General features: G+C 48.4%; 1 protein-coding gene across 1 annotated transcript in view; it reads left to right on the forward strand.

The window, feature by feature from the left end:
* AVEN (apoptosis and caspase activation inhibitor) overlaps window positions 1-22222 on the forward strand; it is a 983554-nt gene extending 961332 nt beyond the window's left edge. Inside the window, exon 7 of the mRNA XM_085627912.1 lies at window positions 19119-22222. Within this exon, the coding sequence (XP_085484038.1) occupies window positions 19119-19249 (131 nt within the window). The 3' untranslated portion in view covers window positions 19250-22222. The remainder of the gene's footprint in view (window positions 1-19118) is intronic.
* The last annotated feature ends 2628 nt before the right edge of the window (window positions 22223-24850 follow it).

Genomic DNA, 24850 nt, shown 5'->3' on the forward strand with positions numbered 1-24850 from the left:
AAGGCCCTGCCAGAATAAATTTAAAACAAACAGCAACACCTCTGACAGTGATGCAGAAGGAAGGTCCACATGGGATCTCAAGGAGGGACGTTGGACTGTCATGATGACATCACAGACCTCAAGAGGGAGATCAAAGACTCTCAGCTGCTGCCGCTCAAACTCCAGGCATGAAGGTGGAGAGTGTGCAGTTTCGAGTACAGGACCCTGCCTTGCTGCTGCAACAGGATATCCTCCTGAAGGGGTAGCCTGATTGGAGGACCGATGCTGATGCTCAGGAGTTTGGGACGCCATTCTCTCTGTGCCCAATCCGCAGTCAGTAGTATGACTTGGGCTCAGTTGATCCTGATCTTCTTGAGATCTCACGGCAGGAAGGTTATCATCGGAAAGGCAAACAGGAGTGCCAAGTTCCATTCTAAACAGAATGTGTCTCTGAGGGCCTCATGTAGGTAGCCAAATACCGGTCGGTAACGGCCGATTTTCGGTAATTATACCGTTACCGACCGGTATTTTGGCTTTTGAGATGTAGGGGGAGAATTTCTGTATTCGTAATTTACCGAATCGGTAAAATTACCGATTCGGTAAAATTACCGATTCGGTAATTTTACCGATTCGGTAAATTCCGAATACAGAAATGAGATGTAGGGGGACTGTGTGGTGTGTGTGGGGATTCGTTATTTACCACCAACTAATAGTTGGTGGTAAATGACGAATATGTGTGTAAATGCAATATTTTGCCCGTAGATGTGTGCAATGTGGCAGACACACATGCCCTCAGGGCATGTATGTGTGCCACATGTGCACACATGGCCGAATCAGGGGTGCAACAGGGTGTCAATGTGACACCCTGCCACCCTTGCATGTGCTCCCCCATTACCGAATCGGTATTTACCGATTCGGTAATGAGGCATACCTTCCCATCAATGGGAAGGTATGCCTCATTACCGAATCGGTAAATACCGATTCGGTAATTACCGAATTTTTCCGAATCGGTAATATTTACCGACCAATTACCTACATAGCATTTACCACTTCATAAATACCGAATCGGTATGATTCGGTATTTATGAAGTGGTAAATGCCAGCCCACCTACATAAGGCCCTCAGTGAGGGCCAGTTTAAAAACTCCAACACGCGGTGGATCGGACATTGCGTTTTCACGGCAGTGGCAAACAGATTGCGCCAAGGTTCTCCCCATTCGTGGGAGAGACCTCACGTCACCTCCGGGTGTAGTTGCCATTCGTGATCCACTCGGCATTGATGGCTGAGTTTAACACTGGCTTTCAAGTTGCCTTACAGGTGCTGTGCCACCAGGAAAATGTCCTGGCATTTCAGGCAAGCCCAGAGGCAACATGTTTCCTGGCACATTGGTTGAGGTCAATAATCACACCATGGCCTGCTTGTTGCAATCCCATGGCAATGTTGTTGTTCGTGAACACCTGGACCAGCCTCCCTTTGATGGATCGACAAAGCCTTTCAATGCCCAGCGGATTGCTCTCAGCTACAATAGATTGATGTGAAGCTGGGATTCTGCAGGAGACCAGAGTCTTCTGATCGCCACTTCTCCCATATGGCTGCCCAAATCCAGAAGGGAGCCATTAGTCACCACTGCCAGCTTTGGGTGGGGGAGGAGAAAGGGGTCTGCCGCTGACCCAATCATGGTTCATCAGTCACCACTACAGGTCTTTTGCAGTCTCCTTTGAAATCTGGTCCAGGTTGAGAGGTTCCCCTAGTCCTGTGCCTACTGAGACTTCAGATTACACTGCAGAGCCCGCATATGCCATCTGGCGTGCCTTACCCACAGAATGCAGGAGACCATCATCAGCTCCAGAGTCAGTTTTACCGAAATCCAGGAATGAGGCAGAAACATTGGGATCATAGTCCGAATATCATGGACTCTGCTCTGAAGGATAGTCACGGAACTGCACTGTATCCACAATGGCTCTGAGGAAAGGGAGCATCTGAGAAGGAGTCAGGTGTGACTTTGGCATGTTAAAAGTGAACCCCAACAAGTGCAAGAGGTCTGCTGTAGTCTGGAGGTGGGTGATGACTGCATAGGGCGAACCTGCCTTCAGCAGCCAGTCATCGAGGAAGAATGGAACCCCTGACCTCCAAAGATAAGCTGCAACCACCGCCATCACTTTTGTGAACACCTGAAGGGCACTAGTGAGGCCCAAGAGTAGCACAGCGAACTGAAAGTGCTGTACCCCGGCTTGATTTGCAGGTAACGCCTGTGGGATCACAGGAGGGGAATGTGAAAATAATTTTCCTACAAATCGAACACTACCATCCAGTGTTCAGGCCAGACAAGACCTGAGCCAATGTGAGCATTTTGAGTTTCTCTTTCTGCAAAAAGGCATGGAGTGAGTGCAACTCTCAAATAGGACAATATCCTCTGTCCTTTTTCAGCACCAGAAAGTAGCGGGAATAGCGACCACAAGCTACTTTTGGCTTAGGCCTCCTCTGACAAAAGACCCTGCACTTCCTGACAGAGCAAGGAAGGATGCTCCTCCGTCAGCCGTTCTTGGGATGGTGACAAAGGCAGAGGGGTGTCCATGAATGGGAGGGTACCACTTCTGCACAATCTAAAGTGTCGCTTATCAGAGGTTATTGTAGACCATTGGGGCAGGTGGTGCCTGAACCTCCCACCGACTAGATGGCAGTGTTGGATGGAGGGTGAACTAAAGGGCCTTATAGGCTGCGGCTGCCAGAGGGTTGGGGGTCTGGGCAGCTCGCTGAGTTTGGCTCCTGCGTCCTCTTTGGGATCTGCAGCCTCGGCCACGAAAGGACTGGGCAAGTTGCTGTACCGGCAGGTATGGCTGGTAATGCATATGCCCATAGGTGCCCCAACCACATCTGCAGTAGGGGTAAAAGGACTGCTACTGGGACCGGGCAATTAGAGAAAGCCCAAGAGATCTGGCGGTGACCTAGCTCTCTCGAAAAGCGGCTGGATCCCTCAAAAGTGCTCAAGAGCCTTGTCAGCTTTGTTGCCACATAGGCAGAAGCCATTGAAGGGCATGTCGATCTGTGAAGCCTGGACATCCCTGAAGAACCCAGTGGACTGCAACCAGCCATGACGCAGTGCCACCGTGTCGGACATTGCTCTTCCTAGAGAGTCTGTTGTGTCCAGACCGCACATGATGGCAAAATTTGCTGCATTCCAATTATCTTGAGGGCTTGGTTGAGGATAGCGTGGCCCTCCTTGGGAAGCATAGGAGTTATGACCCAAGAGGCATGCGATGTTCACCAAGCACAGGTCTAGGCTGGTGGAAGAAAAGATGCCCTTTCCAGCCTCTTGGTTGAGTGGATAGAAACGCATTCGGCTTGACTGTAGATGTTGAGGCCTGCACAACCAGGCACTTGGGAGGAGTGCTCTGAGATGAAGACAGGGTCTCCTGGGGCGGTATGGTGGCAGCAGGCAATCGTGCGGTGCACAAGAGCCCCTGTGCAAGTTTTAGACCAAGCCCACTTGTGCAAGGTTATCCCTGGCTTCCAGGAGAACCTCTGTGAGGGCTTCATTAAAAGGCAGTAAAGGTTCAGCCGAACCTGCTCCTGGGTGGAGCACCTCAGTCAAGAAGTTTGTCTCGAATGCCAGCAGCTCAAGGACCTCCTCTGCCCTGCGCATCACAGTAGCGAAAGATAGGCCTTCCTCCGAAACTGGCCCCAGAGTGAAAAGCATGTAAGAGTCTGGGGAGGTGTTTTAGTTTTAGCTGGGTGGGTGTCGCCTTGGTTCCGGGGAACTCGAATTAGCATGGAGTAGGCCCTGATGCCGGCTCTGCAAGTGGAGTGTGATAGCGGGGCTTAAAACCATGACGTTTGGAGGGGGAAGTTGAAGAACGCTTTGACTTCTTTTTCTTGTGCTTCTTCGACTTACTTGACTTGGAGGAAGTAGTCTTAAAGCATGAAGATGTTGGAACAGCTCAGAGAACGGCACTGAGCCGCCTTCTGCTGCTAGAGCTTCAACGCTTGCTCGCGAATCGCCTTGGGGTGCATTGATTTGCACTCGGTGCAGGCCTTTGAGGCGTGACTCGACCCCAGGCACCAGAGGTAGACCGAGTGGGGATCACACACATACATCTGCCTTTGCCAATACCCGCAAGGCTTGAACCCAATAGGTTTAGTGTGGGACATATCTCTAACACACTGTGAGTATTGCTCAAAAAAGAGTTGACAAAAAGTAAAAAAAGTGGTCAAAAGTGACCAAGGTAGCTCTCCTGGATCTGCGGTGCTGGCGCGGAAAGTGAGCAACTGATGTCAATGCCCTGGAATGGCACTTTTATGGGCACCGTGATGTCACCACTGATGCAGACAATGCCAACACGGAGCCGAGCGATGCTACTTATCAGATTGCAGTGACACCGCTCAAGAGTTTCCAGATCTAGTCTGACACCTGGGGATTATTCTAAGGTGGGGGACCTGTGGTTAGAAGTCTTTATCAGAAATGCAGCTCTGTAACAGGCAGGAGTGCTGTAGCTTTTGCAGGTCATGCTACAGCATACAACTCCTTCTGTAGCCTGCGAGACACCCATGCAGCTTGTGACAAGGAGTGATCTAACCAGTGTAGGCGATGCTCCCTCATCTGAACCCTGACTCAGCAACGAGCAATGTGGCTCTGTGACAGGAAATAATACTGTGGCTCCTGCAGCTGATGATACTGCATACATCCAAGTCCTCTTCCAGTATCTGAGATGTCCATGCAGCCTGTGACAAGAATTGATGTGACCAGTGCAGCCACCAGCCAAGCAGCTGTGTGACGGCAAACAGTGCTGTGGCTCTTGCAACTGGTTCTGCTTCATACACTGAGGTCCTGCCTCAGTCTCTAAAGCTAGACATGAAAGAGTGGTGTTGCTAGTGTGGATGATATTTTCACATCCAAACTTTGCCTCTGGTCTCTGCTTAGTGCTAGTATTGAAATGGATCTGTGGTCCATGGACTCAAGACTATGACGAAGTTTATTTCTATTCTACATGTCATATACATATCTGAATAGTTATAGATTCCTTACCTTAGCATTACCCCCAGGCGTCAGACTGGATCTGGAGAATATTTTGTCAGCAGTACCCCCACGTGTCGAAAGGTGGCGTCGGTCGGCTCCGTGTTCATTGTTGGCGCCGTGTTGGCCGGGATGACGTTGCGGTAGCTACTTAGACACCACCCTCGCGCGCTAACATCAGTTCTTTCTTTTCCCATGCCAGCCAGCGCAGATCCGGAGAGAGCGGTACCTCCAGTCACGTTTTGACTGACTTTTTGGCAACTTTTGTCGACACAGTTTTTGAGTCTTCGACTTCTGGTACACTAGGGAGGCCCGGTTTCAAGGCCTGCGGCTCCTGTAGCCCACTGATGTTGGTGACGGATCCGCACAGTGTGTGCCTGTTTTGCCTGGAGTGCGACCATGACCCCAAGTCGTGCTTCGACTGCCGGACCATGAATCCAGTTGCGTGGGAGGTCGAGGGACCGGTCGCGGAGCCACCACCACCAGTCTTCTTCCAAGTCTTCGCACTCCTCAGGTAAGTCGAAGCACAAGAAGTCGTCGAAAAAGCATTGTCGCTTTTCGACTTCTCCCTGTCGGCCGGCCAATGTGACGAGGGATGCGGGTGGTGCCCCTTCTGCGGCTCCGCGTGCGGAGCCCAAAGGGTCGACTCAGAGTTTACAAAAATGGGAGTTTATGCTGTTCCTCTGTAGTAGAGTTAGAAGAGTTAAAGAGAAGGCTGGGTCCAACTAAGTCCATGAAGTGTCCATGGTTGGGAATCCATATGTTGGATTATGGTGCCCTCACACACCCTTGCGGGTGTCATGCTTCATCATATGGGCTGCTCCTCATCGGGTCGGCGGTGCAATACCCAACGGGCTCCCTTAAAAAGGGGCGCTTTGTCGGAGATCTTCTTTCCAGCTGTCGTATGGTGAAGTGCGGGTGTGGGGCCCGGATAGTGTAGATGTGATTTAAAACAGGGTTAAGAGTGCCCGGTGGGAATTAATTTTATTCTGGGGGCCTCTTACCCTAATTAAAAACGTGTGAACATGGCACTTGCCCGAGTATAATGTCTCGTGTTGGAGTGTCCTATGTTAAAAATTATCGGTCGACTCAGAGTTTCCCTTCCTTCCCAGGTCCCGGCGCGACCCCTGCCCAGCTTCACCAATTTTACAAAGCAATTCATGCCATCTTTGGGCAGTCCGACTCTGCCGGCGCGCCCTCGGTTCGGGGCCCGCGGACTCGGCTGGGGGCCATGGGGCTTCGACGCCGGCGGCCCCGGCACCGCAGGGTCCCCTTGGATCCAGGCCTGGATCCAGATCGGCGCCGGTCAACCTGATTACACCTCCCCTGGTGCAGAATCCACCGGCACCACGTCTGCAGCCAACGCCAGTTGTGTCCCCAGCCGGCGTCAATCCCAGCTTCCGCCTCGATGTAGACACGGAGACGGACCAGCGTTGAGCGACGCCGGATCCGGCGCCGACGGGTACGTTCTACCCTGGCTTTTTTAGACCAGATTGACAGCCAGAGGAGGGTAAGGAGGACTGGGAGGGCTCTGGAGACCCTTTAACTTACCAGTTGGGTTATGAAGCGGACTGGAGAGAGGAACTTGGGGAAGCCAGTGGTCTGGATACCTCACCAGACCTTGGCATGTTGTCTCCTCTTACCGTGGCTACGGAGGAGGGAGAGTCTTACGCCGTGGTGTTGCGTAGGGCAGCCGAGGCTCTCAACCGCCAGCTACCTACAGTGGCAGTCAGGACTAACCTCCTGACGGGTGCTTCAGCTAGCAGCGAGCTCTTCAGAGCCCCTACTACCGTTTAATGAAGCCCTCACTGATATCCTTTTGGGCACCTGGTCCAGGCTGAACACAGGGCATATGTGGATAGGATGATTGCCCGATGACACCGCCCGGCCCGGGTGACTCCACTTTCCTCTCCCAACACCCCACCCCTGAGAGCTTCGGGGTCCAAACCTCCACCTCCAAAGGCGCATTCCCTAACGCATCCCCTGATAGGGAATCCAAAAAGCTGGACCATCTTGGTAAGAAGATGTTTTCTTCCACCAGCTTGACTGTTGTCGGTAAACACTACTTGTCTGGGAGAGATGCAGCAAAGTTTACCATCCGCTATGGGCTGGATACCACCGACTCACTAGGCAGGACGATTTTCACGTCGGTAGGACTTCGGCGCTACGCCTGGTTGAGGTCGACTGATTTTTCAGGGGATGTCCAATCCACTCTTATGGACATGCCCTTTGATGGCCGTTGCCTATTCGGCGACAAGACAGACAACGCGCTGGAGTGCTTTAAGGACTCTCTGGCTACGTCCAGGTCCTTGGGCCTCTCCATCACCCGCCCTGCGCAGTCTGCTTTTCGCTCCTTTCGTGTCTACGGAAGGGGTGCCCCGCCACGTCCCGCCCAGAGCCACAGGCCGGCGCAAGCTGTTCAGCCCCTGCACGGCCAGGGACGTGGGAACCACCGCTGTGGTTCTGGGGGCCAGCGGGCGAGCCAGTCCACCACAGCCCCCCTGCAGCGGCCTCCAAACCCTCCTTTCAAGGCCACCTATTGCCAGCGGGCGGCAGGATTCACCATCACCTCCCCCACTGGCGCACCATCACGTCTGACATGTGGGTTTTTCAAATAGTCGAAGGGGCTACTCCCTCCCCTTTGAGACTACCTCTCCATCCATGCCACCTCAGTACCATCGCATGTCGGAGGATCATCTGGCCCTTCTTCAACAGGAAGTTTCAGCACTCTTGGCCAAGGGAGCCATCAAGCGAGGTCCTGTCCCAGAAGTAGGTCGTGATTGCTATTCCCACTACTTTCCGGTGCCCAAGAAGGACAAAGGCCTGCGTCCTATCTTGGATCTCAGGAACGTCAAACGCTTCCTCTGGAAAGAGAAGTTCAAAATGTTGACGCTAGCTCCGGTCCTGTCTGCCCTCGATCCTGGAGACTGGATGGTAGCGTTGAACTGGCAGGATGCTTATTTTAACATCCACGCAACAAACAGGGCAGGATGGGGTCCTGGACCCTATGTCAAGAGGCTCTCCATCTCTGGACATGGCTGGAACATCAGGGCATATCCCTGGTGGTTTAACACGTGGTATGTTCCCTGATCACCAGGGCGGACAAACTCAGCCGCAGGTGCATTATGAATAGGGCTCCCGGTTTCCGTTTTTACGTATTTTTACATATAAATACAGACGGAAAACAAGTTTTCCTTTATCTGTATTTATATATAAAAACGGGAAAATACTAGTACATTTTGCTGTGCTGCCGTGCTCCAGCAGACCTGCCTACAGTAACACAAAACGTGTCAGCCCGGGCTGAGACAGCTTCCCGGGCACACACAGAGCTGCCAGCCGTACCGAGTACTTCACAGGTCTTTGAAAGACCATTTATTTATTAATGAGGCTTTGTTGTATTTCACCCCTTTTAGAGCCCCTGCCAGAGTCAGATTAGGAACCTCTATTCACACCATTGTTGCGCACCTGCTTTCCCAGTGGGTCGGCGAGTCAGTTCGAGACTGCACAAACGCAGCTCGCTCCGGGAAGTGTCTTGGAGGGAGGGCGTTAAACCCTGGGGCACCTGGGACTGGGTTCCGAAGACATATGAACGCCCTGATGGTTGCAGCGTGGAAAGCCTGAGACCACTGCGGTGGAGGATAAAGACTGCGTGACGTCCAGGGGGGAAATACAGTAAGATGCCTGGACAGTGTCTGAAACTCGCATGACTAGAACATAGCAGGGAGCCCGATAACTCTATTGACCACCATATAACACCTGCAGTCTCTGCTTTAAATGGGCAGGAGGTACTCTCGGGTACTGAGAACCTACAGTTCTTTTATTTTCAAGGCAGAGTACCTGCACGCCTTTGCTCTGAAGCAATACTTTGCAAATGGGAGAGTCGTTTCTCTGTTCCGGTCAGGTACGCTGGCATAGGAGTATCTGTACTTTTTTATTTCCAGTTCAAGCATTTTCTGTAGCCGAGAGGCATGCTCCTGTGACAGGGAGTCCTGTTTCCAAGCTAGGCGCCATGGACACTTCTTATAGGTAAACGTTAGGCATTCGTGATACCTGTGGTTTGCACGGTCACCCAGCTATAGAGCCATTACAGTGGTTATGGTGGAACAGTCACTCCCGAGATCGATGTACAGTCGCTCCGTCCCAGGTTCCCAGTGGTTGGCCCCTCCCTATCCCCTTGGGCTAGCTGTCCCCCCCCGCCCCCCTCCTTCTTAATCTGGTGCCACTCAGAGGCCACAGGCGGACCTGATGCGCCGTGATAACGACGCAACGCCCAGTTCTGGGGCGTTGAACTGTGCAGCCTGTGCCCTTTGGGGATATTTTCCTCGCCTTGCTTGTTTTGGTGTACTCGTCACCTAAATTCAACAAGGTTGTGGTAATATTTTTGTATTGTAGTTATTCGAAGTTGTTTTTGTTGGTGCAATCTAAAACTGTTTTGAAAAAAACTAAACATTCCTGGTAACAGAGTAACTGGCTTCACCGAGCATTATACCTTGCCATCGTTGACACTTAGTACAGTTTTATTTTTATAAACAACCGCAATGGAGCGCACACCGCTAGCTCCTCCTCCGGGTCGCCCCATGGGAAGCTGGTGCATGAAGTTCTTAAGTGGCTCACCCCAGTGGGTGCAAGTAAGTACTTGTTGATAATCTCTAGACCCGATACATGTCCCGGGTTTTAAAATATCACCTGAGACATTTTGCGGCTCAGTGGAATTATACAAGGTAAACCACAGTAAAATGAGCGCGCTCTCAGGTTTAAGTTGCAATACTGTTTTGATACTGTACGATGATTGGTTTGAGTGTTTATGATCCACTTTTTGGATATTGTTTAAAAATTGAAAACATATTTAAATATTATTATACGTTGCTTACAATTCTGTAAATGCGTGTAAAGTGGTTAGGCTCAGCCATGTTAGCAAACATGCTCCCTGCAAACATTTACAGCATTTGATTTGTCCCGTTTTCCGTGTGAGTGAGTATGCCCTTGGTTTTCTACAGATTAGCTCCTATTACCCTTTTTCACTGTTTTTTCTTTGTTGCGTCTGTTTTTCTGTCCTCCTACTTGAAGCACTGACTTAAAAAAACAAGCATTTGCAATGCAATAGGTCTCGCATTTACTTGAGTTTGAGCTATTGGCATTGTAAATGACTGCCTTTTATATATGTTTTGGTTTTTAAAACAGATAAATAAAAGGCATTGTCATTTACAATGTCAATAGCTCAAACTAGCGTGAATGCGAGACCTATTGCATTGCAAATGCTTGTTCTCTTCTGCACACACAAAACATCAATCCTCATAGTGATAGCCAGGGACAGCTTTAGCGCTGGTGAGGCACAATTGGGTTGCAGCTGAAGGCAGTGTGAGTTTCTCTCAGTGGGGCAGTATGGTGTTCAGTGGGGGAGAGGATGTGGCACTCTGCCGATGACAGAAACTGCAAGGCTCTGAGACAAATGGATTGTGACAGCACTTTCAAGCATATTTGGGACATTCTGCAAATGGCAAAGTTTTCAGATGAATGTATAGTGTTGACCAATAACAACTGAGCGCATGTGTGCATTGTCAATTTAAATAAATGTGGAAAAATACTAGCTGTAGCTTCGTCTTTCGCTTGTGGCAAAAATAAATGTGGATAAATACAGAAAAAATGCCCCAAAAATAAATATGGATAAATACAGACGGAAATGGCAAAAAAATAAATACCATAAAACCGGGAGCCCTAATTATGAATCATGAATGGCGTCTTCACTTGGAGGTGGCTCAAGGTCTCTTTCAGCAGTGGGGAGAGCCTTGGTTAGATCTATTCGCCACTGAAGTACAAGTTACTTACCTTCGGTAACGATGTATCTGGTAGAGACCATTCTAGCCGCAGATTCCTTAACGTAGAATTATCTCCAGGTGTGCGACTGGACCCGGGAAACTTTCTTGCCGAGCATCTCTGCCCGCCGGGGGGCGGTACCTCGGGATTCCGCCCCGACGTCCTCCGCGGGCGTGACGCCAGCGAGATCACAAGCCCCACCCCGGCGCGCTGACGTCAGTTTGCTTCGGAGAACCTTTCCGCGCCACAACGCGGAGCCATCACAACAAAACTAAGGAGAGCATGGGAACAGTGTGCGAAAAAAAACAGAGAAACAAAGAGAGAGAAAGAGACAAAAGGTGAAGAACAGCACCAGGTGGCATCGAAGCTCCAGGAGGCTACAACAGGAAAGCCAAAGCAGGAAGAGAACAGACAACCTCTGAGGAACAACTGTGTAAGCCAGGTGGTAGCACCAGGCAGCACAAAAGTACCAGAAGACCACATAAGTAAAGTCACAGTAGGGAGAGCAGAAAGCACCCCTCTGCAGAACCACCGTGCCAGCCAAGGCGAGAGCCGGGCTGGAGGCACAAGCAGTGGAAAGCGCTGTAAGAGAGAGAGCGAGAGACTGCAACCACAGACCACACAGCAAAGGGCCACAAACCCGGAACAGAGGGGCAACAGCAGTCCACCCCAGACTACACAGTCAAGGAGGGCCAGAGCCTCTGAAAGGAGCAGGAGGCCAAGGACAGGCAAAAGAACCCCCAGCGTAGAAGACTGTAAGGGGATCAGAAATTGTAACAACAAAGGGAAAAGAGCAAAAGCAGGCCCCTACACTGGAGAGAACCCAGCCGGAGGCAAGTTCGACAGGCAGAAAACGAAAAGGACCCCCACAGAAGACAAGCCACCCAGAGGGAGGCTGGTGCCGAGAACCAAGCTGAGGGTTCTCGCAGAACGGGGAGGAAGGGTGGGTCGTGAAGGAACCTGCGGCTAGAATCGTCTCTACCAGATACATCATTACCAAAGGTAAGTAACTTGTATATCTGATACAGACTACTAGCCGCAGATTCCTTAACGTAGAATAGATACCCTAGCCATACCCAGACGGGAGGAAGGCCTGCGAGGGAGCCTCCCCACCTGGAAAGACTAGGGCCCCAGCAGGGGACATGGCACAAGGACAAGAAGGAAAGGGCCAGGATATCCAAGCCCAACCAAGAGAAAGAGAGCACCCAACACCCCGCAGGGGCAGACAGCGCCCCAAAAGCCTCAGGGAACGCAAGGGCCACCTCAAACCCACTGAGAAGAGGTAGAACCAAAGGCAGGGCCCACCAGAAGAAACACAGGCATAGCAATAGAAAAGAGCTGAATACACCTCGGCCGCAAGCAGCAGGCAAGGCCGGAACGGCGCCACTGCCAACAGCACAGGCGGAAGAAGAAAAGCACCATTTCGCGAAGCCCCAGCAGAACCAGAGGCAGGGGCGCAAGGAAACACATCAAGATCACAACGGAGGAGGAGAGCAAGCAGGCCCGCACGGGCATGCGCCACCAGTAACAGGCAACACCACGGAACAGCACACCCCGGACAAGGCAGACGCCATCCGAAGGCAGAGGCCAGGGAGGGCCAGGACACACACTGACCCACGAAGAAGTGGAGGAACCGACAGAAAAGAAAAAGAGACGGACGATGGCCTAAGCCTGCCACCAGAACACAGAGGCCAAGGAAAGCCAAACTCTCTGGAGCATCAGACCGAGGACCAAGCCAAAACACAAGACAAAAATGCAGAATCGCCACAACCCGATGCCGCAGACAGCAGGCCAAGCGACGTAGCGACAAGGGGAAGGACGGATCTAGCGCAAGCTGCTCCAATACAATTGGCAAGAAGATCGCACCTGCGACATACCGTGACGCCACCGAGAGCAAGGAACCCGGAAAGGGTGACCACCCCTTCCCAGCACAGGACAGAGGATCGAGCGGACGCCTAGGACACAGGAGCATTCTACCTCGTGTCACAGTAAGAGTATGGGTGTTACGAATGACTAATGAGCGTGCGTGTGTATAATTGTGTATTTCCTCCACACGATCAAACCAACTTTACCTACTATGTTTTATATGACCTCTATTGGGATTCGCTCAATAAGATTTCTTGTGTATAGACTCAATTCTCTGTCTGTGCAGCAATTCCTCTGATGTTTTGATGGAGACCTAGGTTCTATGTTTTTCTCCAACAGAAGTGACAAACGGTGGATTACCCCCGTCCCCCTTCCCCCTTGGGACAAGTTGTCTATCCGATTAGGGTAAGATTGGCAGCAGTATTATCTGCTTCCAGCCTCAAAAGCTTCACAAATGTGTACACAAATAGAGTGTCACAAAGTCACATACACTTTATTCACTCTTAGAGTTCAATGCATGCATTGTATTTCTTTTTTCCTTTACAGGTACGTTCGATCCAACGAGTTCCAATTAATCTTTATTTCTCACATTTCTCTCATAGGCTTCACCTTTGGAAGCATCCTAGGAAGTGAAGTGTGGCCTTTGCTATACTCACACAGTGGTAGCGTCTTACCAACACCTGGTAAGAACGGAGCCCCCATTCATAATTAGGTCCTGATGAATGCCATGGACCCAATAGGACCACTCCGGCAGAAACATGTTGACCACCCACAAGACGGTTAGGGGACACTAACTACCCCATTCACCGTCACATATAAATTTTAATATCATATAGTTGTCAATCACATTAAAATCACTTCTGACCACTATAATGATTTTTAACCTCACTCACAGTTTCACGGGCCCCCACTCAGTCATTTAGAAAGTGCATCCTTGTCGTCAAGTGTATGCCCGCCCTCTATCAAACGAAGGTTTTAGAGGGCGAGGACTGGTCAATGATGAAGCATGACACCAGGTGGTGTGTGAGACCAGTCCGTAACTTTTTGTGAGATGCCCACACTTACGACGTTCCTGTAACTCGTTTGGGTTATCACACTAGGAGCGGCTCTTTGTGGTAAATAGCTACAAGTACCCCACATAGGGTAGGTAACGTCCCAAGAACCATAGGAACACCTCTTAGGAAACAATTTCCCCAGCAGAGGACAAAACAGAAAGGCCTGCAGAAAAAACCTGCAGACGGCTTACCAAGCAGCCAATAAAGAAGACACAGAAGTCCTAATCTCAGGGCCTACCAGGCTTACCAACAGTCAAAACCACAAGTCAACAAAGGGCCGGACCAGCAGCCAAAAGCACCAAGGGCCCAACAAAAAGACCCCAAGGGCACAGGAACCATACAGAACACACAACCCTATAGCTAACTGTTTCTTTCAGATGAACAAGTTACATACTTTTAGTAATTATATATCTGTAAAAAACATAGGTTAGTTATAGATTTCTTACCGCCCCACCCATCCTCCTCGTTCTGCGAACTGACTTCTAGAGTCAGGGAATCCATTTCAGAACCCTAGTTTTGTGCACCAGTCATCAGTGTCTTGTAAAAGAACTGACGTCAGCGTGTGAGGGCGTTGTCTAAGTAGCTCCTGTGACATCATCACGATGCCAACAACGAACGCGAAGCTGACCGACGCCACCTTTTGATGCGCAGGGGTACTGCTTACGACAAATTCTCCAGATCCAGTATGATGCCTGGGGGTAATTCTAAGGTAAGGAATAAGGAATCTATAACTAACCTATGTTTCTTACAGATATATCGTTACCGAAGGTAAGTAAGTTGGTCTTTAAGCACCTCAGACATTTGTACATTATGAAAGGTACTTAATTTGGGTCTGTGTTCCTGCACAGTCCCTTGAAATGAGGACCTTAGAAGCAGAGCCTGTTGTTGCTGGTGATCTCTGTTCTCGCAAGTAAACAACCCTGACCATTAATGAAATCCTGCTGTTACCTCCCCTCCCACCGACTGTCAGTGAGCGGCTCTAGCGCTTTGGGAATGCTTGCTCCACTGCTCTCCTCAGCCTCACTCCCTGCGTCTGCTAAATGGCATTCGTGTTTAATGGAAATCATCTGGTAGAGGCTGGCTGGCTGGCATAGCTAATGTGCTGGTGCACCAAACATACAAAGTGCTTTGACAGAGAACATGCCTTTCTACTCCATGCTTCAAGCCACAAAAAGGGGGGGAGGTAATGAGAGAGAGATGCATGCAGATGGGCTTTTAATTTCAAACCCAAGCACGCACACGCTGTACCCCATCCTCACCTCACCACCTCCCATTCACCCCTCCACCTCCACCCCAGAGAACTCATGACACCAGTCTTGCAAGCACTCTCCTGGCTTCTTGTAGCTAGATGAGCATCGTAAAAGGCACTGTGCATCATCCACAGAGCCTCCCAAGGAAAAGGACCACCATACCTATAAGTTAAATTCAAGCAATTCACCAAAATGGGACACAGTGCTTCAGGCTTGCACCACAGAACATCGTGCGCAGCCGTACGAGACACCATATTCTCAGTACAAGCCACCAAACTCCAAAGCTTAATACCAGACAAGATTTGAGGCATGCAGGAGCACTTGTAGTTTAAAAGAGAAGTGAAAACGTGTATGTTTCCTAAATAACTGCATCATCCCAAAACCCTGCGAAAGAATCCGGAACAATAATTTCTCCTCCAAATACAATCTAGAATCCACAGATATGCACCGGGCCAGCCAGCACATTCTCCACATGTTGGCAACAGTGTGACAACTTTCTATGTTTATGTAAGCTGCGCAAGGCTGACCTGTGTCTCGCCTGGGCATTATTTAGTCATGTAAAGTCATACATGACCTACCTGGCCCTCACTAATCCTAATACTAGAATACTCAGCGTTTATGCAGAGGATTTTAGTTCAGACAGGCTGCATAATAAATGTTTTATACTGCTTGATACTTTTACACTCACATTTGATAGAACCGCACCAGTTCATGTCTATCACCCAGTGCTGTATCAGTTCACAGCAACAAACCACCCAATAGCAATTGCCCAGGTATAGAATAACAGCAGAGGTCTGCCACATGCCGCTGGCCGCCAGAGGACTCTGATTCAGCCCTCCACCGTAGGTCCCAACTAGATGCATACTATGACTGCTTCTTGACAGCTCACAATGATACTTATATATGGGATGGTTGTAACAGTCTGTCCTAGCATATCTTCCTCCAGGCTATATCTGCTCTGGAACCTAAATTTAAAGAAAACTCTCAAAGTAGATTACCCTATGCCTTAATCATCTTGGTGGACTGTAATCATAAGTAATAAAAAACTGGACCTACAGAGTTTATCAAAGCTGCGAGCTCACCGACGACGATAAACTGTGCGCCTGTTAATTGCTGAGTGCTGCGATGAATGCATCTCAGTGGTCGTCGTGTATAACATCGAAACAGGCACTACATAGGATCAAATTAAAGACCATACACCCTACCCATGTAGGCAAGCGTTCCAGCTCCCGCACAGGAGTAGAAAGTGCTGAATAAATGTTAAAATACAGGTCAATACAACTTTTTTTTTTTTAACTTTATTTTTCAGTTATAGAAAAGTAGTCACATCGCATTACAAACAGTAATCCAACATATCTATCAAATCGTTCCTGACAGCAGCATACACAGTGATGAACATTACAGTGTTCCACATGATGAACCAGTCCAGTACCAAAGCAATCCAGCCCAACCCCCCACCCTCCGCCCGCAGTCCCCGTCTCAGAGAACCAGGTCCCTATCAGCAATATTTCTAAATTATAGCAATGGAACATGGCCTAAGTGAACTATCCAAGTCTGAAAGGGAAACCATGGCTCAAAGAAGGAAAAAACTTCCCCATTAGCCCACCCCCTCAGGCACCAACCCAGCATCCATCTGTGAGGCAGAAGTTCGCTTGGTAGTCTCAAAATAGGACCTCAGCTCCCATACGTCCCGCGGCCGTGAGGCCGCCGGCATGAGACGGGCGTATGTTTTAGTGTTAGTGTTGCAGTATGCCAGACTTCCCAGCCAATCCTGCAGTTTAGGAGAAGACTTCCTACCCCAGTGAATGGCCACCTCTTGTTTAGCTAAAAGCAGCCCCAGTGACGCAAGTTTCCTGACTTTCTTAGGAATTTGTACAGTGTACCCCAACAGGGCAATCTCGGGAACGGGGACCAATGGAAGTCCAATTATCTTCCCGAGAGTCACGTGCACCTCCGAACAATAGAATTGCAATCGTGGACAGGTCCATGCCAAATGAATAAAATGGGCGTGCGGTGCAGTACATTTCAAACAGGTGTGTGGTCGTTCAGCGTCAATCCTGTGTGCCAAGGCTGGTGAAAAGTAAGCGCGGCGGAGAAACTTAAAATGTAACAGCTTATGGCGACTATTAAGTGAAATGTCTTTGATGGTAGCTCAATACAACCTTTAATCTGAAGGCTGAGCTTCCAAACATGTGCTGACTGTCCTGCCACAACCTTGCAGTTAGGAGATATGTGCCCCACGTTCAGCACACCAGCTGGCACAATGTGTGACCTTGGGCGGTGCATCATCTCCGTTCTCCAGTTGTTTCTGGGCTATAAAGTGAGTGCTAAGAAACATGGTTCTGAAATCTTATCATTAGTGCAGTACTATGTATAAGTTTAAAAGAGAAAACCTTCATTACTGTGCCTACAAACGAGAGCTAATTAAGTCAGTGTTTTAATGATGTCGACACATGTCCGCCGGGAGCTGCTCCGAGACCCTTTGCTCTTTCCACAAAGGTTGCTGAACAGCCGTCAAATGACAGTGACATTCAACTATTGCTTTTGCGGCCTCGATTGCAAATGGCTGCCCCGTGGAGGTTAGAGGCCCACCTTCCCCATGGTGTATTTCAGAACACTTCCCTTGGGTTCATTACGGGGGCGACAGAGAACATCAGTGTAGACGTATCGCCCTGATTAAAAATATCTCCTTCATTAGTGAGAAGAGGCCCACTGTACTCCATGCTGTGTTGAACAATAGCAGACATTCCAAACCCAATTAAAAATGGCTACTTCATTAGTGGTGGCATGCCCACTGCTTCCCAAAAAGTGTTTGTAAACCTTTAGAAGTGGCTGAAGACAACAGAGCACACATGCCAACCAGGTTTAGAAATGGATGCTTCTGTAATGGTTACACTCCTCCCACCTCCTCAATCCTGGTGTATTTTCAGAACTGGCCTCTGGGACTCTGGGGCAGTGCTTAATTTGAGCTGGTGGTTTCCAGTGCTTGGCACTGGCACTTAATTGTCAACACCACCACTTATAACAGTTGCCACATGGTTGCGCTGTTTGGGTAATTTAGACATAAGCAGAACAACAGTTCTTTTATTAATTCAATATATATTAAAAACAACTAATACCTCTGCCCAGGCCATTCTTATTGCTTTGGGGGCCTCAAACAGTCTAAATTGTCACACTTGCAGCAGTTTGATGATTAGTAGTTTTGTAGATACTGTGATGGCTGCGCTGACGGGGCAAATTGTGGTGCAAGCTGCATGACCTCCTGAGGAGCGCCCTGGCACTTATTTTTATATTTTTATTTTTTACAAATCAAGCAGTGCTTGGGGTAGGCAGAGGACTATAGTCTAGACATACTGACCCTAATACAAAATATGGGTGCTTCGTTAGTGAGAAACCCACTGCCCCATGCTGTGGTACACAGTAGCAATACCAAAGGGGATGATGGTCCAAATAGAATTGACTGCTTCTGCCCTAGTTGAGAGGTCTCGCTCCCTTGTGTCTGCTCATGTTGAGGTGTAAGAACCACCAACCCATGAAACTGCAACATTCCCGTATACTGTTTTTAAGAACCTTTGTCTTCTGATCAGTGTGGAGGACCCAGTATGCTTCAGAGTAGATGTGGCCTGTCCTTTAGGCTTCCCTTCTCTTGTGCTGCGTTTGAGTACCTTCCCTTTGGCTCAGTGTGGAGGCCGCTGGTGGCATCAGATCAGACTTACTGAACATGGTTAGAAATAACTTCCTCTGTAGCGGTGAAAATTCTCCCCTTGCCATTCTGATTAATGTTCATTTCTGTAGCAGTAAAATGCTGGCCTTCCTCCATGCATTGTTTTTGGGAACTCGTCTTTGGCTGATTGCGGAGATGGGGGAAGAATCATCTGAGAAGATGCACTGTGCAAGTAGATTGATGCACCCTTGTATGGGTATCGAACCGCCATAGATCTCATTTACGTGAGTGCTGTCCTATATTTTGAAATATTTCATATAAGAGTTTATGGCTAGCCTTTGAAATGTGCATTGTGTCAGCCAAGATAAATCACCACGTTTGTCTTTCTTTGAAACGTTGATTATTTTTGTTGCCATTTTGCTGGAACAGTTCCAAAGCGCGAGATTCTCTTTTAACCATGTGTCTGCTTTTTCTTTCAGTACCCCTTACTCCTCCTCAAGCAGAAGTGCTTGAAGACAACAAAGTGGTCTCCTCCGCTGAGCAACCCACCACAACCCCTAAAGTGACAGAAGAAGATCTAGAGGACTGGCTAGACAGCATGATCTCCTGACCATTAGGAACACCCGACCCCGGGGTCTGCAATGGCCATCAGTCAGCAAGTTTCGATCGGGCAAGCGTGCATCCAACTTAAGGCACTTTTGGAGAACTGTCTGGACTAATCGTTTTCGTGGAATATTCAGGGTTCCTCCTGTGCAGGTGGTAAAACGCCAAACCTGGCCATCACATGCAATATGCAGATACATGGTCATCTGCAAATAAAGATGGCTTGAGGCAAATGTCAGCCAAAACCTCACAATCTGAGAATAAAGGACTCTGCACACCTACAAATGGTACAGTGTTCACCCACAAGCTTTTCTGCCTATAACGTGACCAACTAAAGAGTCTAAGATATCCGGCTGGGTGCATGGACAGCACTCTATATCAATTACTTCCCAACCATGGTATCTCCAGCAGAGGTTCCCATCATGGCTGGTTCATATTATCAGTGTTCACCGTGATGACATGCTAATTCCAGGAGTCCCAAAGAGGAAAAGATCACCCTCAATTGCCCTTTTACAATGTATGATTAAAATGAGGCTATTGATTGAGGTGACCACACTGTGAACGGTGGAGAAGGTGATCTTACCAGCTTAGAGATGTCCCTCTAGTGGCGAAGATGCTTCTGCATCTGTAGCATCTGTAGCGGCTTGTATTTAGTTCAGAAAAGGCCCTTTGCGTAGGTTCTCGGCTATAGTTGGCAACATATTGTCTTGCATTTTTTCTTCAGAGCTGTTAAAATACACAGATGCACATTTACTACAGTTTAGCACAAGTGCATGGGCAAGTGCTGCATGCACTACATTGCATTGCCTTACGTGGGTGCCAGCCCTAACTTTAATAAATGTGGGCCACAGTTTGTTGTTTGACATCCACTTAGACTTCCATGCACAGAACTGCTTCTCTGGAAGACTCATGGAAGCTGCTGGTGGAGTCTTGCCATAGTCTAGATGATTCGGTGGTCATCTTGCTGCTGTTGGATACCACGCTCTTTTTGCACACGTCCATATCAATTATAAGTTGTTCCACGATATAAGTAGTGTTTTATGTACTAAAACTCAGATTTAAAAAATTGTAAAACACACCATTACAAACTAAAGTAAACAAGGAGAGAACTGAGGAAATGGCACCTTCTGCAGTGGAAAATGAGGCTGGACTTTGTCTTGGTGGGTGGAATCCAGCACACTAATTTGGCTAATATTGTCTTCACCTGTAGCAATATGGTGGCTAAAAGGACATCTGTCCATTTCATCAAATTGCTTGGGATGGCCTCATTAGCTATGCAGGCCTGCTGCACCCAGGGACGCGGTGCGATTGACGAGCACCCTTCCTGTCTCACAGCTCACCTTCTCAACCAATCTTACCTCCAGCGAGCCAGTTGAGTTTCACCACTCCAGTGTGTAAGCCCTGTTCACAAACCATTGTGTGCAAATTCACAAATGGTTTGCGAGCAGATCTTTGTTTTGTGATGTGACGGATTTATTAATCAGTCAGACCACCACATAAATATTCACAGCAGGTCTCGTAATCTGTCTGTGAATATTAATTAGGCAAGTGGCATTTTGTGATCTTCCTGTGAATGCAGGAATGGGGGCCTGCTAGGGACATCAGACCTACATCCATGCGTTTGCAATCCTTCAGATTAACATTTTCTTAAGCAGTCGGTGTCCCTTGGTCATTGGCGACTGTAAATATAAATGTTCACTAAGAAGGAAGAACACCGGGGGGGAAGAAACATGCAGTAGTCCTGTGGAGCACTGTCTTGTTCCCGAAGCCGTTTGCCCCAATTGCCAAAGTGGACTTGTCCCACAGAAACAGTTCCCTTTTGGGAATCGAGGACCACCCTAAGGCCTCCTTATGAATGTTCTGTTAACTTCCCTGGTAATTAAGGCTCATGGATATGCTGATACCTGTAGACCGTTATCTCTGAAGGTCACGAACACTGAGCTATTTTGAGTTGGACTCTGAGGGTCCACTTAGGAGTTCAGAATCTGAATTATTACATTCGAGTCTCCTGGTAGTTCCTCAATCCTGTCCGGATTGTCATCCAGAGGTTTTTTGCTGATTTGAGCAGTGTCTGGTGGAAACTATGTGGGCCTGTGCGTTTTCTTCATTACCCTTAATCCTGAGTGGCTCAGTAACTCCCATTACCTGCCAAAGATTATGCATAACTTTTGACGAAGGCCTCATTTAGGTGTCGGTCACTGATCAATGGTTTTCCATCCCAATCAGGTGTCCTTTAATTTTTGTCAGAATGAGACACACATGTTACTTTGGGATTTGGAGATAACTTTCCATTTCACAATGTTAACTTTTGTACATTACAGCAACGTTTTGTGGTCACAAATCCTGAGATTTTATTTTTTGTATAATGGATCTTAAATACTGGAACAGATGAGTGTTTGGGCAAAGTCACAAAGACTATGTCATTATGTCTGGCTTTCTGTTCTTTTGTCCTCACAATTTGTATCATGTAAATAGTACAAGCAGGAACCCTAACCAGACTGTGAACACTATACGAATCACATGCTTAAAGGAGCGAGCGGTACGGAGACTGTAAAACCTTTGCTATACTACTTGCATCAGATGCTTGTTGTAAGAAGGCAGACCAGGGGGAGTGCAGCTTCCAATGAGTTACTGGTTTGTTTAATGTTGCATTTTGTGACTACCTGTAATGTGAAGTTGTGCCTTGTGTCTGAGTACCCTTAGTAAGTCTAAGGGAGTGGTCACTTGTAGCCAGCTATAAAATGCCCTGTAACATAGTCATGTGCCCATTGTGTCCTGCCATCTTGTATGTTAAGCTGTCAATATCAGACCTTCAAATAAGTACCTTTTGTTTTGCTTTCTCTGAAATATCCCACCTACCCATAGTTCAGGTGAGTTCTAGAGAGTGCTGGACTTTTTCATGCTGCACACTTTGTGACCCATCCAAACTTGCACCTGTTGCATTCAAATAAGATAAAATTAAACACTGTGCCTCTGGAAACTGTGTCTGTGGTTGTAATAACTATCAAATGTAGGACGCTTTAAAGTTATAAGTCTTGTAATGTGAGGTCTGACACTTGCCTAAGATGAATGCTCTGGCTTAGCAATCTTCACGCCACTTCCTGGTATAAGCCTTCAATGCTTGTCCATAACTACCTCCTGAAAGGCAAGGAGCGGAGTCTTGGTTATGCTCTGCAAGCAACAGTATACAGTGTCCTGGGTGGGAGTCTTGGCTAACCTCTCTAACCAACAGTGTTCAGTGTCCTGGGCTGGAGTCTTGGCTACCATCTGCAAGCAACAATATTCAGTGTGCTGGGGCAGAAGTCCTGGCTACACTGCAAACAACAGCATGAAGTGTACTGGGTGGGAGTATCGGCTACTTTCTGCAAACAACAGCATGAAGTGTCCTGGTTGGGAGTCTCAGCTACTCTCTGCAAGCAACAGCATGAAGTGTACTGGGTGGGAGTCTCAGCTACTCTCTGCAAGCAACAGCATGAAGTGTACTGGGTGGGAGTCCCTGCTACTCTCTGCAAGCAACAGTATGCAGTGTGCTGGACAGGAGTCTCGGCTACACTCTGCAAGCAACAGTATGAAGTGTGCTCGACGAAAAAGTTACTTACCTTCGGTAACGATATATCTGTAAGAAACATTAGTTAGTTAGATTCCTTACCTTAGAATATCCGCAGGCGTCAGGCTGGATCCGAAAAGATTTTTCGTCAGCAATTCCCGTGCGCGTCGCTAGTTGTCGTCAGCGGCTCCGCGTCCGTCGTCGGCGTTGTGATCTCCGGGATGACGTTGGAGTACTTAGACGCCGCCCTCGCGCGCTGACGTCAGTTCTTGTACATAGCTTTCCGCACCAGGAACGCAGAGCCATGCAAGGAACCAACACTGGTTACATGAATCTAGGGCCCTGAAAAGGATGACCTTAACCCTAGATATCAGTTCGCAGAACGGGGAGGATGGGTGGGGCAGTAAGGAATCTAACTAACTAATGTTTCTTACAGATATATCGTTACCGAAGGTAAGTAACTTGTTCATCTGAAAGAAACACCTTAGTTAGATTCCTTACCTTAGAATAGATACCCCAGCAATACCAACCCCGGTGGTGGGTCTGCGAACCAAGATCACACCAGGAAGTCCTGGACGACGGAACGGCCAAAGAAGCAGTCTCTCCGGACTTGGCTGTCCAGGCAGTAATGCTTAGCAAACGTGTGCAGCGAGGCCCATGTTGCTGCCTGACAAATGTCCTGCAGAGGGACTCCCGTCCCAGGGCAGTGGTAGCCGCTGTGACCCGATTGGAATGGGCCCTCAGCCCCACAGGAGGCTCCTTCTTAGCCAAGGAATAGCAGGCCTTAATGCACAAAACGACCCACCGAGAGATGGTTTGCTGGTGCACTGCCCGCCCCTTCCTAGCACCCACGTAGCCAACAAAGAGTTGGTCGTCCACCCGGAACTGTTTCGTGCGGTCCAGATAGGAGAGCGCACGTTTTGGGTCCAGACGGTGGAGCCTCTCTTCCTCTTTCGAGGGATACGGTGTTGCAGGGATTCTGCTCAAGCACAGAACTATGCGCAGGAAACCAGGACCTCAGTTAATTGCGGTGTACCAAAAACTCACCTCAGTACCCAGACCCCTATCCGACTAGCATCAGTGTCTCATTCGCTCTCCGTATCATCTCGAAGCGACCAATGATTAGACAACCCAGAACACGCGACTTAGAGTACTCTCAGGAATGGTGGGAATTAGAAATACTTGTTCGTTATTATTCTCATATCAGTCCACAACAAGAGTAATCAGAGACACAGTAAAGTATAAAATGTTTATTTTATAAACTACGTGTCCTAAGATGCAGTACTTTGGCTAACATAAGCAGACAAATGATTAAGAATAAAACCATCAGCATTGTTACAATACCATAGAAAATGAAGGGAGAAATCATGTTACAAATGATAGTGGAATACAACCACCCTCCCTTCGCTAGTAAGCTAGTATTATTAGACTAATAGAAGGTCTCTAGGTTTGAATGGGGAACCTCATACCGTAAATATCAGCTTAGGTGAATCACATCACAGGATCAGCTTTGCTCTGTGTCTGGAAAAAGTTTTCTCCAAAGTGAGTATCTCATGCATCCAAACTGCAATTTTTAAAGGCGCTTGAGTTTCAGATATTTGCAGCTGTGTGCGTGTTATGGCTAGAGCGTGGGCCGATCAACCTGAATTCAAAAGCATACATTGTTTGTTGGCCCTGACTGTTTCTGCACACAATGTTCAGACCAAGGTCGCGGTGCACGTCTAGCGATGTGAACAACAGACCGTTCCCATGTGAAGCAAAGACAAGCAAGCAGTTTTCATATAATAACATCTATCTGCAGTGTCGTGTGCCAAAGCAGCAAAAGTGGCAAGATAACGTTTTAACTTCTAAGACGCTTATGCTAACATAGCAATGTGTGTACCTGAAACTCCGTCTCCACTACACCCTCCCTTGATCGGACCACGAACAAATAGGGATATAATATTAGGAATGCAGAGTTCAAGTTCGACAGTGACAGAACCAAGTGCATGTACTGTAAATCCATATAAATGGCAGTGAAAGTTCGAAAAACCAGCGTAAAACATGTAATAATAAAAAAAA

The sequence above is a fragment of the Triturus cristatus genome, chromosome 9 (genome assembly GCF_964204655.1).
Source record: "Triturus cristatus chromosome 9, aTriCri1.1, whole genome shotgun sequence".
Lineage (NCBI taxonomy): Eukaryota > Metazoa > Chordata > Amphibia > Caudata > Salamandridae > Triturus > Triturus cristatus.